Source organism: Plectropomus leopardus, chromosome 11, assembly GCF_008729295.1.
Source record: "Plectropomus leopardus isolate mb chromosome 11, YSFRI_Pleo_2.0, whole genome shotgun sequence".
NCBI lineage: Eukaryota > Metazoa > Chordata > Actinopteri > Perciformes > Serranidae > Plectropomus > Plectropomus leopardus.
The window spans coordinates 18,327,000-18,340,847 of record NC_056473.1 but is presented as its reverse complement, the minus strand read 5'-3'; the positions used below and the strand labels follow the sequence as shown (position 1 = coordinate 18,340,847).

Sequence of the window (13,848 nt, the reverse complement as noted above, 5' to 3'; positions counted from 1 at the left end):
GCTCTGCACAAATCAGCAGCTTCACTTTCGGCACACACACAGAGTCATCCTCCATCCTCCAGCAGGCGTGTGCAGCTAAAGCCAGCATGTCAAACTCGGACAGGGTTGTGTTAGCTCTGGGAGGAGCGGGCACAGTGGGCTCCGGGGTCGTTAAAGCACTGCTGGACAAAGGTAAGCTGCCCAGGGACCACTTGGAGTCACAAAGAAAGTCCCTCTCCACTGCTAAGAGGATATTTACTGGAATTATTCTCAATTAATCCTTGAAGCTGCTGATGATGTTTACATTTTCTATGTTAACTCTTACAACCAAATTAATTTGGAGACTGACCTGACTTTTTTACGCACAAGTGAATGTCTTTCGGATTTTACGCACTGGCAATTCCATCTTGATAAATTGTGCAGTAGATAATTTAATATCTACAGATTATTTTAGTACTTTATGGGCATTCTATGGCTTTGAATCGTTAAATGACAGTCTGTTAAGGCAATATTGACATTGCATCTGCGTGCGTAAATTTGTAAATTTTCGGGTGTATCTCCAAGTGCTGCACTGATAGATATAACAATCAGGTAAGGTGCCAGTTGATTGCCAAACACAAACCTTTATATAATGTAAATATATGTGTTTTAAGTGCGTGTTGTGAGTTTTTGATCACTTTTGCTTTTGGTAAAATTATCATGTTTGGGATATTTCCGCTGAGGGTTTAATCAACAAAGCATCATATCTACAGTTATTGTCTATCATTATCATATCTACTTTTATTGTTTTATTTGTTTGTTTTTAATAAAAAATAATAATAATTGTATAGTTTGGATTGTTAAAAGCAACCCTGTTTAGAGGCTTTTACAGTCCCAATGCTACAGTCTCTGGCTTATATTCAATTTGTTCTGGTGCCGCTGCACTCTGCATGACCCAGGGAAGGAGACAGTGCAGGTCAGGATGTCGTGACGAGAGTGCTCTGGTCAGGGATTTGCATTGCCTCTATAGCTTTACTGTTTGCACTGAGCATAAAGTTACCATCTGCTGCTCTGCCACATTTGTCCCTCTGATGGCCTTGATTTGGACAATGTAGGCCTATTAGTGAATGCTCATTTTCATGTGAACGGGATTAGTGCTACTGTATATGTGCTAAAGGCGCTGGTTTTGTCTGTCTGCACAATAGATTAATGTAGTATCTAATGTGTGTGTGTGTGTGTGTGTGTGTGTGTGTGTGTGTGTGTGTGAAGGTTTCAAAGTTGCAGTGATCTCCAGGGACAGCAGCCGCCTGGAGAGGCTCCAATCATTTGTCTCTCCCAACACAAAGGATAATCTCATCACTATAGTGGGGAATGTAGGTGAGTTGGATTACTCATCCATCCATTCATTCATCTATTTGACATTCTTGTGCAATGATACTCAATTTACGTCCCATGGGCCAAATCTGGCCCCCAGTAGAGTTCTGGGTGCCCCCCAATGATTTTCTAATTCACAATTAAAATAAGGTGATTCACAATGGGAAATGTTTTTGTTCTTTAAGTATAAATGAGGTGCCAGAATGCATAAACAGCATCAAAATAGAGCTTGTTTAACAAAAAAGTGCCAATGGAGGATTCCTGACTGACGTCCTAGCTAAGCCCCTAACATCTTAAAATCCCCCTTGTAATCCTTGAAATGTCATGAAATCCAAGAAACTTCCTGAAACCCCGGAAACGCCTGAAATCCCAGAGACATCCTAAAGCCCTAGTAACATCCTAAAATCCTAGTAACAACTTAAAATTCTAGAACGCTCCTAAAATCCTAGTAATGTCTTAAAATCCAAAACATCCTAAGATTATAGAAATGTACTAAAATCCTAGAACTGTCCGAGAAATGTCCTATCATGGCTGCAATGCCACTAATCTCTAGCGACCCCTCAAGACTGCAAAGTTCATTATTTGAAGGATGCAAGTGTATGAAAAAAATGATTATTTTACTATTTTCATGCTGTTTTCATTAGCACCATGCCAGTGATTAAACAAGCTCCAGAGTCTAAAACCATCATAGTGGCTCTGTGAAGCTGTACTTTGCAAAGGTCAGCATGCTTACATTCTCACTACGACAGTTTTGATGTCCTCATGTTTAGTAGGTATGTTTTTCACCATTCTCCTGACACCTGTGTCAGCATACTAACATTTCCAAATTGGCACTAAACACAAATTGCAGCTGAGGCTGATGGGAAAGTTATCAGTTTAACCAAGGTACTAATTTTGGCTTGATCGTGGTACTAGCTGAAAAGTCACTTATCAGAATTAATCCTGAGGTAGACATAAATGTTTGTCTTAAATTTCATGTGAATCCATCCCATAGTCGTTGACACACCTTAGTCTGATCAACAAATGTAACCTGCTGGTGGTGCTAGAGATGAAATCAGGAGATAACCTAAGCCAATATGATTCATTGTTTAGAGACACGAAATGTCTGCACAGAAAGTCATAGTGGATTGTCCAGTAGATGTGGAAAAATTTCACTGGATAAATGAAAATTCTGACCTGCTAATGGCACTAGCGATGTAGCAAATGATGTGTAGATTTTTAGGCATTCTATTATTTTAAATGGCTTGCAAAATATTGCTTATAGCTGACTTAAATGGAGAAAAATCTCCTCAAGGGCTGAGGCCCAGCTCCAAATTCTGTTTGCAAAATATATCAGCTTCACGCAAAAACAATCAGCCCATATTTGTCTGACTATAGACATATTGGTCCACCTGAAAGCTTTTCCTCTCCTGAATCCTTGTCTCTGCTCTAGGGTCAGAGGAGGGAGCGGAGCAGGCGAAGCAGGCCCTGCTGAAGGCGGTGGGGAAGGTAACTGATGTTGTCTCCTCTCTGGGCTTCAGTTGGTGGCAGGGAGGTCCGCCACACACCCAGTCTCTCAAAGACCTACACTGGGTAAGCACACAAGAGACTAACAGTGGTTTTGATAAAAATGTAATTTCCTTTGCACTCAGGTAAGCATATGCACATCTTGTTACTTTCAATAGTTAAAGAGGTGGCAGTAATGGCAGTTGTAAGATTATATTAGTAGTTGTGAGGCTGTCCTGATTTTCATGTTACATCCTGTTTGTACTTTGTTGCAGAGGCTTTTCCTCTGTTGAGAGGACGAAACTATGATTCTCATCTCATTTCATATTTTATCTCCTGGCAACTCTTCAGGTAATCGAGACGTTACTTTTCAGCACATTTGTGTCATGGAAGGCCTTCTTCCCCTTGGTGAGGGATGACTCCAGCTGTACCTACACCTTCATAACAGGTGAACATTTAGCTGTTTATTTCTACTAATAGCCCAGCCTCTGTCAAATGTATGTAATCTGAAGGCAGCTGCCTGTCGCCGCTGGAAACCAGATTGATGAAGGAATGAAAGTGAATCAAAATGGTTAAGCTTGGAGCCGCAAACCCTAACACTGAGCTGAGGGATATTTAGTTGAGCAAAACACAAAGTCACTCGATCTGGTTTTATATAAGACATTGATTAGTGCAACTTTAGCTTATAAAGTGAGCATAATAGTGTCCTCATAACAATAATTAATTTAATTCAAGTCATTGTACTATTTTTCAACAATAAAAAATATTAAAAGTCCAGGTGTTTTTGTAGTCATCCAAACACAACCCGCCTGTGGAAAAGCAGCCCAAAATGCCCGCTAGTGGTTGCTGACATAGTCAATGGTGAAATGTAACCAAGTAATAACACTTTGTTGGGTTTTTTTTATATCTGTACTTTACATAAGTTTTTATATTTATGTCAACATTCACTTCTACTCCATTACATTTCCTAAATAAAACGTATCTGTATCTGTGCCACAGGAGGAGCAGGAGAGAAGTTGCTGATGCCTGGCACCGGCTTCCTGACAGTAGGAGCTGCCAGCACTCTCGCCTTCTGTCAGGTACTACGAGAGGAGTATCCTGAGGTGCCCTGCAAACTCAACCAGGTGAGACTTTAATGGGATTACACAGCAGTACTTCAGTTAATAAAGCACCGAAGCTGGTAAAAGATATTTACCTGACCTCAGTTTCATAGCCTCAGACCTATTCGTTTAGGTGTCTCTCTTAATAAAGAATTCAGGTCTATTTAAACATGACACCGACGAGATAAATGAGCTGTTGTCAGTGTGATATATAATGTGCTTCAGGCCACATTAGGACTGCAATACAGTTTCAGGATATGTCTATTCACATTGTGTAAATTATAGAGGATTTCTCTGAACATTTCTTTAAGACGCTTGTCCTGTGTTCTTATTTGAGACACACATACAAAAAATTGAAACCAAACGTATAAATAAGTTTGGGTTTTTCAAATGATGGCGCCGCCTAGTTTTGCATTAGGCGAATTTGAAGGAGTACCAATCCATCTTCTGCCAGCTGTGACAAAAATGAGCATTTTAGATATTGACTTTCTCTAAATTATAAAATGATTAACAATACATTAAAAAAAAAAAAGCAATGCATCTATTTTTACTGCAAAAGGAGATGATTAAATGTGATAGACATTTATTGGTACAGCATGAAAGAGGGGTGGGAATCTCACCATTTGATTCAATTATCTGTGTAACAACATAATTTAGAATTGATTCTCGATTCAAAGACGATTCTTGATTCAGTAAATAGAGAAGGGGGCACTATTTTCAGAATAGTACTTCAGATTAACACCAAACCATTCACTTGTGTCACACTTGTCAACAACATTGCAACGTGAAAAATAACTGTTAAACTAACCCGTCTTAATTAAACTTCCTGACAAATATTAAAAAACTAAGAAAAGTGTTTGAAAAGTACACAGCTTTCTGGTTTTAGAAAAGCTCCAAACTTGCATTTATGTGCAACTTTAACAACTTCACATGTTGCAATCTTATGCCTGTATAAGAATAACAAAATCAAAGTCTGCTGTGTTATGACCTCAGCAGTGGCTAGTGGTTAGTGTAGCTAACAGATCAACTTTCTGGTTAAATATTAATGTTTCGTATTCACTGTAGATGCACACAAATAGTTTCCCGACTTTTCTCTAATCCAGTCTTGCATGTATCCTGCACCCTCTTGGTCCTGACAGGTGAAGATCGACACAGGTGTAGCCACTCCGGAGCGCATGGCACCTGGTTACCTGAACCACCTGGATCTTGGGGAAGCTGTTGCCACCCTTGTGGAAAGACGAAATACCTCCCACACGGTCTTCACCGTCAACTGCCCTGCGGACTTAAAAACTGTCCTTCTGGAGGGGAACCTTTAGACTTGGACACCCTTCCTCTGGTCCCACATTGTTGTTGTAGGGACACATCTATCTTCTGCTCCTACTCTCACTGAACTCTCCAAATACACATTTAAAGTGTCTTTGGTTCTTTTGTTTTCTTCTCCCACACCTCTGAACCCCATCCACGCCCAACTTTATGTGAATTGTCAGTTGTTTCCACTAATACTGTACTGTAGGCCTATATTCAGCTGCCTGATCTAAGAGTGTTAGCAAATGTTTTCTCTGCATGTGCTGTTGTGTGATATGTCTGTAAAGATGCACAGAGGTTGTAATACTCATCTTCTCTTTGTTGCCTGCTTCTGCACAAATATTATCACACAGTTGTGTCTTCTATTGACACAATTTCTCCATAAATTTGCTAAATATACTTGGTATAAAACTAGACCATTGGACAAAGCAGGTGAAGTTTGGAGGCACAAGGAGGAGAGATTTCGAGGCTCCTACTGCATTTTAACCAGCAGTCCAAAAGTAATGGGTGGTTTGGTTTCGATCGTATGAATCCACAAACCTAAAATTATATGCTGTGGAGCTATATGGAGTAATGTTTTGTTAAGCAAATGCCTGTTTTGTTCTGTATTAGTTCACACAAGAGGATGCACGTGTATACACACGAGAAAGCTTTAAGTGGGGTTTTAAGACTGACAAAAATAAACTTTACAGATGTTAAATGAAGATGGAAATGGAATGGTAACTGGTAATGTAGCTAGTGTGGAACTTACATGTTGAGGACTTGTCATTTTTCGGGTGCTGAGAAGTTTACTTATAACATCTTAAAAAGTTGCAGAATGACTACATTCTCTACAGAGCTGACATGTTAGGAAAACTCACAACCTTCTGTGTTTGGGACCCAAACTTGTGAATCCTAGGAAAGAAGGAACGACTTACTACTGTCCCTATGACTGACTAGTACTCGTTGCCTTTATTGGTTGGATTGGCTAGTTTTAGGCAAGAGGAGTGGGACTGGTTAGGGTTAGAGTAAGCCCATCAGAGGCAGAGTAAGGTAGGCCATTCCTTTGCTATCGTAGGATTTATAAATATGCATCAGGGACATTGAAATGTAAGGGAAACGGTGCACGGTAAAAGCAGAATAGATTAATTAATTTCACACTTTGTTATTCTTTAGGGTCTTAGTATGTTTGAAACAAACAAACTGGCATGACGCCGTTCAGTGTTTTAATACCTGATCTGAATGCTATGTCTTTGGCCTTACGGTATCCTCCATCGGCAGTATCCCTCTACCTCCCAAATAACCCTTTTTACACATTGATCACGCTGTAGAGCCACTAAAAAGTGCCTCCTTTATGCCTCCTTTGGCAGTATTACACTCCAGTGTGTGATTATACACAACATACTGGCATCCTGCTATCAAAAGAGGCATGACAGGCACGACATGTAACACAACAGTGATGTCCTCAAGTGTGACATAATATATGCAATGCAAGTGCTTTCTTAACAACAACAAAGGCATAGCATGTCAATAGCAATCATTTACCTTCTCTGTTATATGGCGGCAAATACTCTGCTCAGAGGGTAAAGAGTTGCTGTCGTGAATGTTTGTATTCTCAATGAACTGAACTCTAGAAATTAGGATGATTGCACACACATTCCTACAGTCTCTCCTTGAAGACATTCATGGTGCTGCACTTCATTGTGAATGCAAAATGTGACAAGCGGACTTTTGTCACATATGCACACCATTTCAGAAGTTTTTACACAATTTGACACACTATGTTAAAGCATACTGACTCCTTAACAGCCTGCATGTGCTTGAAATGAACACGTTTGTACATACAAATACAATAAAGTTGTTGCATGAACAATTATTAAAGAGAGCTCAAACCCCATCTATCCTCTTACCTCTGCACATCTGGCCAATTGCTGCATAAAACAGGCATGATTTTAGGATTGTCTCTGTTTCAGAGAGTCACCAAGACTGTCAAATGCAACCTCCCAAATACCAATGCTGAATATGTGATGGGGTTTTAGATACTGTTAAGGTCTTTGCAAACTGAGCCAATTTTTTTCAGATGCATTTTAATCCCTCATCCAAAGCAAACACACAGGCAATTTGCAATAGGAGACACATTTGCTCTCTTGCTTCTCTTTACATTCTTTCCATTGCAGCTGCAATGAGGGAAGTGAGCTGTCCTCCTCTTTTTCTCCACACTTTCTCTTTCTCTGTGTGCGATCCTCATCCACCTCTCAGTCATCAGCATCCACCTGAATATCACTATCTGACCTGTAAAAAGTGAGCTGTCTGAGTTAAGAAAAGACACTGCGTGCTCCACTATCTTCTCTTGTCACTCTTTTCCATTTATTGGTCAAACAACTCACTAAAGGCTTTTGATGGATGCGAAAAACGCAGATTGTCGAACCTGTTCCGAAAATTTCAACGTTATATGAAAGTTTCTGAGTAACTGTGCAAACCTGATTGACACAACATGAGGTCATATTTATTTTTAGACATGCAACAATTTCAGATGGAAGAAATGGACTTGCTTTTAGAGTCCAAACCCCAATAAACACTTATTTTGAAGCTTATTGATCAGTCCAGATGCAGACCACAACTCATTACTGACTCATTCTGGATACGAAGGTTATACAGCATGTCCTTGGTGCACTTTAGCCCCTTTAGAGCTTTGATAAAGTACAAATTAAAGTTCAAATATGTAGTGCTTTGCATTCAAATATCAAAAAACAAGAAGTGCACCAAATGACTTAAGTGCTGGGGCTGGCAGGTTTGATACAATGACAGTACGTCCCCCTAGCGTGACTCTCTGTCCCGTTCACAAGCACCAGCACCGACCCCCTATAAGCCCCTTTATTTATCTGCCACCCATTATTTGGGCCAGCATGTCCCTTAGATAAACTACACAGGAGTTTACAGGCCACAGCAGATTGAGCATCAAAGGGGGCATTGTTGTCTCTTGTGCTGTCCGGTTAATGCACACACGCTTCCACAAAAAAAATGTAAATTTGTCGTGGCAAAAACATGTACTGTGCTGAAGATTTGGACAGCATTTGGGATGACTGGGACTGGATAAAAGATCAGAGTGAGGAAAGCGAGAATAGTAGCAGTTCAGGGGGGTTGTCAGTCACAGTTTTGTTTGGAACTTGTCGGCTGACAGCTCAATTAGGCCAAATTATAATTAAAGCAGGAGGGAGAACCCACTGGGCCCCACTTTCTCTTCCTCTTCATCTGCTCCTCCTTCCCCCTTCCTTTCTCTCCCCTGTAAAGAACAGAAACGGCCAAACACACCCACGCAAACGGCTATGTTCGCCCTCTGACGATGACTCATCTCATTCTAATAGGAAAAGAAAACTGGCTTTTGTTTAAGAGGGAACGAGGGGCCACGGTCTTCTAAAGAGACCCAACAGAGTGAAGATCAGTCAGATCAAATGGAACAGATGAAATGAAGTAAGGAGACACCAGGTTTTGATGAACAGGAGAACAGAAAAGGAAGAAGCAATGGTAATAAAAAGATTACAAAGATGCTAGGAGTGCACAAGACACAAGAAAACAACACAAAAGCAAAACAACTTTAGTTTCAATTAAAGACATGACTATTGAGATGTCACCTATTAGTTTATGGACTCCCATTTTGAAGCCACGAGCAGTGTTTCTGCTGGCAGCGTTGTAACTGCAATGCTGTTGCTGAGCTGCCTTCTGCTATAAGTACTGTAGCACACGTTTCACTCATTCATGAAGCCGTGCAAGCTCCGGCATTGTCAACATGGTCCTGCCAAAGTTTGACAATAAAATACCTTGTGTCAACAACTAAAGGGACTCTGACGTTGTCAGACAACTTTTATTTTGAAACAGGAATTTCCTCATGTCTGTCAAAGAAAAGATGTTGAAACTGCAGTAAAAAGTTGTTTAGAGTCAATATAATTATCAAAACACAATTTTCACTATCTATTTCTGCTTACAACTGTGTGCTGCTCACGCACTGCTCACGCTCACACTTGCAGTGTGTTCCACGCATTATGTATGCAACCCACCGTGGGAGATTTAAAATGCAGCTGGCAGCAGTTAGCAGCTAACATGCAGAAGCGACAGGTGGCTTTGGGCATTGGGATCTTGCGCCCAAAGCACTGTCAAAGTGGTGGCATTTGATGACTCGCAAATCTCATGACATTAAGATCAGCCTGTAGTGTTTAGTACTAACTAACAAATGTTTGCACTAAGATGGTTCAGCCCTGGCCTTAACCTGATGATACATCAGGTGATTGTTAGAATGAAGAAGATATCAATAAGGGAGGAAAAGCAGTTAACAGTTGAAAGGTGGTCACATTGTGCCTCTGCTTTTGATTAAAAACTGGAGTGACTCAGATGAGAGGGATTAAAATTTTAAACCAGATGGAAAAACAAGCTGTGATCTTGGCAGAATGGCGCTATGCCTTTCGTGTGAGAGCCGCGAGACCTCACCAAAACAGTGATGAACCGACACACCACATATTGACTTGCCAGGCCACATCACAAGACGCAGTCAGACAGGCGGACTGACAGACGGTAGTTTAGTTAGAGATATGAAGGCAGGAGTTCTGTGTGCATGCGTGTGTGTGTGGTCCCTGGTGAGATATCATCTTTCCCTGGCCTGGAGAGTCAGTAGGAGTCATAGCACTGTGGGAAAAGGGGACAGAGAGTCGATTGGCTCATGTACACAGTATCTGTTAAATAACAGCTGCCCGTATGCTTGTTGCTTTGCAAATGATTGATACAGGCTTACACACTCCAGAGGCTTGTGTCATATCAGCAGCCAGCTTTGAGGTCGGGGAAACACAGTCACAACTTTCGAGTCACGCTATCTCCACCAGGGTGTGTCCCAAAATTACTGACTTTGCAGTAAAACACACTCGTAAACACAGATGTATGCCAGCATGTCACACACAGTAATTCAATTATAAACTAATTGGTTCAAAATGTGGTCTCGTAAAGAGATTTGGAGCCACAGAGTGACAACAGGGCAAGAAGACCGTTTAACACACCTGCCATGTTTGGAAAATTACAAGTGGAGCACTGATTCTTTTCACCAAAATACACATTTCTATTAGGAGAGAAAAAATATAGGAAAAGCTTTGTTCCCACTTTAGTTAGTGGACTTTCTGGGATGTCTTTTACATAAAAATTTAGGTTGAGTGTTGAAGGATTGATTCAGTCTTTCTCTGCACACAGCTCTCAACACGGAGGTGACTGAGCTGACAGGGAGCAGCTAATACCGCAAACAGTGCTGACAGAACTAACAATGGTAACCTGTGGGGGACAAACAAACTGCAGACTTTCACCCAGGAGCCCATTGTTCTCTTCCATTGTGAATGTTGAGCCAAACCATTTTTTTTCTGAGCCTCACCACATGCTCTTGTTGCACAGGGAAATAAACAAAAAAAACAAAAGTGTTTTACCAACAATGTAATTATATTTTGAAAAAGACTGTGTACCCAGCCTGTTCTCGGTATGAAAGTGTCGAATATCACCACTTTTGCAGTGCTTTTGGAGTAAGATCCTGACGCCAAATGCCACCTTTCGTCGCTAATACGTTGCTGGACGATGTCAATGTAGAACGCTGCAAAACAGATGTAGCTATGTCTGCATGATATGCCACTGACAACATTAGGTTGAAACGCCGCCAGTTATGACATAACATAAGGAGCAAGAAGGTTCCTTTAGGGTGAATGAGAGGGGCAGTGGATTGATCCAACAGTGTCCAGACTTTTAAAAAGGAATCTGAATGTAATGTTTTTTTACCTCACCCCACCATGTTCTCTTTTTTGCCTTATCTTAACCATCCCTGCCAGCACGTGTGTTTGTTGAAATCTGTAGCTGGATCAGTGGATGATTTTTCTGAGCATCTACTCCCTGTGAAATGACTCACTACTGGAATTTCATCCATCCGATTCAAAACATTTTGAAAGCCTAGAAGAGCTGCACTCTTCTAAAGAAGAAGTTAGCCACTTGGCCAGCAAAGTCTCGAGTGCACTTGCTGTAATGGATCAATTATGCGGAAGAGCAAGGTCATTTTATACGTGGGAGGTTACTTATATGCACCACTGAGAAAATTTCATTGGAATAAACAAGGCCCCGGCTCCAACACTGTATCCAGTTATCTTTATACATCCATGCATATGACATGCAGCAAGGGTCCCTGGATGTAATCAAACCTGCAATGTTGCAGTTATATGTTGTTCTCATTCAAATTCTTATCCTGTCATCACATATTGCTGCTTTGCAGTGGACGTCAATGTCACATACATATTACGCTCTAGGTATCCTTCTACATCTGCTGCTGACGTTCAAGAATAACGCTACTACAACACAAGCACATGGTGGGATTACAGTGCACATGGTTATGTTTAGGCAACAAAACCACATGGCAACCAATGCCCAGACATCAACAAACTTACATGCTGGCACAGATGGAAAGGTTTTGGCAAAAAAGGTGCATGGTTAGGTGTAGAAAAAACCCCATCATATTCTTATGGGAAGCAAACACCGGACTCCCGCGTGGAAATCTGTGGTTTGTTTTATTGCCCTATAGGCACTCTCGTGCTCCTTATATTATGCCATTACTGGCAGTGTTTCAGTCAGACACTGTTCAGCGACATATCATGTGGACACTACAGGTTCTGTCCAGCCACGTTTCCATCTGATGCCGTCCATTGGCGTATCATGCGGTCGCGGCAGGTGCCGTCCAGCAGCGTATAATAACTGCCAACAGTTCTGTCCGGCTGCATTCTCAGCTGACTCCATCCAGTGACATGTCATGCGGAAGTGAAAGGGATAGTATTATAGTGTTGGAACTTGCGCCGAAAGCATTGCAAACGCGGCGGTATTTGATGACTTCAGAATCAGAATGAGTTAAGATTAGGTTATATTAAGGTTCAAAATGTAAGTTTGAATATGTAACAGTGATGTTTAAGTCAGCTGTGACTAAATACACAGCTAGTATACTTAAAACTTCCTATTGTTCAAACCTGAAGCAGGAGGCTGAGTGACGACCCCGCGGACCTGGAATGGACCCAAGGAACTCTAAAACTGCTGAAGTGGAACGAACACACAGCAAGACAGAAAAAGAACATTCATGGAGAGCGAGAGAGAGAGGACGCAAGCAAGAAGAGGATGACATGCTGTGTGCTGCTGTGGCTTCTGGTGCTGTTTTGACTGATTCAGAGTGGCATGTTGTTTTTTCTTCAAGTTCAAAGGCTTCCGCTGCTATTCAGCCATGTGCCCATCACAGCCTCCTGCATCATCTCCACGTAGACACCGACAGCCGAATAAAAAAACCCAAAGAAAAACACTTCAGTTCCTGTTAGTATTGGGTGTCAAGAAGCAGGCACAGTTTTTTAATGTTTGTCTCTGCTGTCCATTTGGTGAAAAATGAAACAAGTCCAGTTCTGCATGGATTCCTTCCCCTCAGTAAAGAGCAGGCATCATAGAAGATTCCTCACTTTTTAAGGCTCCACTGTAAAAACGGTAATCTGTGTATTCCTACTGAAGGTGTCTGAAGCTATTGTCTTTGTTTCTAGTTAGAAGTTATCAAACCTTAAGAGAAAAGATTCTTTATTAAAAATGAAGCCAATGTATAAGTGCTTAAAACTGCAGTTCACCGAGTGGCCACTGGAGGGTGGCTCTAAAAGTGAGTCAGTCTCTGTAGACCCCATGTTAAAATGCCCAAATTTACAGTAGAAATAAACAATTTAACAGCCTGGTAAATAAAAAAAAACTGCTTTGGTCTCTATAGCTAATTTTAACAATCATGACAACTGTGCATGGGCCGAATTTTAAAAAAAAAAAAAAAACCCGCCTACATTTTATTAAGGCCCAAAGTTACACATATTTAAGGGCGGGGTCGCTTAAGTGACAGGCTCTCTGCTTGTCCACTCCTCGCTCTTCCACAGCTCCGGCCTCTCATTCAAATAGCGTGCCGCTGTAATGACTCATAAACCTGAAAATCTGACAGCACTTCATCACCTCCAGTTTGCTCGTCTTAAAGTTAATGGGTTATTTGAATGGGTTTCTAGACAGAGGCCTGAAATAAGGTCTATGGTTAACACCAACATTAGAGACTTTCAGCATTTGTTCTACAAAATATAATATGTCAGTGAATACCCGAACTTTGACATTTTTATGTGTCTTTAAAAAGGCAGTTGCTAACAAGTGGCAGAATGAGACCACAGATTGTCATCACAATGTGCGGCGCAGAGCACAGTTTTACAGCCTCGGAGAGGTGGTGATGATCAGTCATGTGACCGTAGTGTAGTTTGTTTGTGGCCTAATGATAGACCTTAAAATATCCTGAAAGTGGTGTCCATTTGTGAAGGTTATCTTGCTGAACGAAACACATAAGTACAACAAAGGTTTGTTTGCCGCAGAGCTTTTTTTTTTGTGATGATCCAAAATCCAAATCTGGAAAAATCCCATAAACATTTTGATGAGGGAACCAGGGCAAGGCTAACTTTAACTTCAGCTTACAGAAAAATGTCATCCCCGAGGCACTCTATATGGTCACTTCTGGCTCCAAAAAAACCCCAAACAAATGAGATGATGACGGCTGAAATGCTGAAGTCAAAGCTTCAAAACGGCAGTCCACAGACCA

General features: G+C 41.1%; 1 protein-coding gene across 1 annotated transcript; it reads left to right on the top strand.

Moving 5' to 3' along the window:
- On the top strand, positions 1-5,926 carry si:dkey-238o13.4 (uncharacterized protein LOC560780 homolog). The gene is made up of 6 exons (XM_042496507.1): positions 1-171; positions 1,228-1,335; positions 2,765-2,904; positions 3,169-3,265; positions 3,817-3,941; positions 5,057-5,926. The coding sequence occupies exons 1-6, from the start codon at positions 87-89 to the stop codon at positions 5,231-5,233; spliced, it is 732 nt and encodes a 243-aa protein (XP_042352441.1). The 5' UTR covers positions 1-86; the 3' UTR covers positions 5,234-5,926.
- Positions 5,927-13,848: the final 7,922 nt, after the last annotated feature.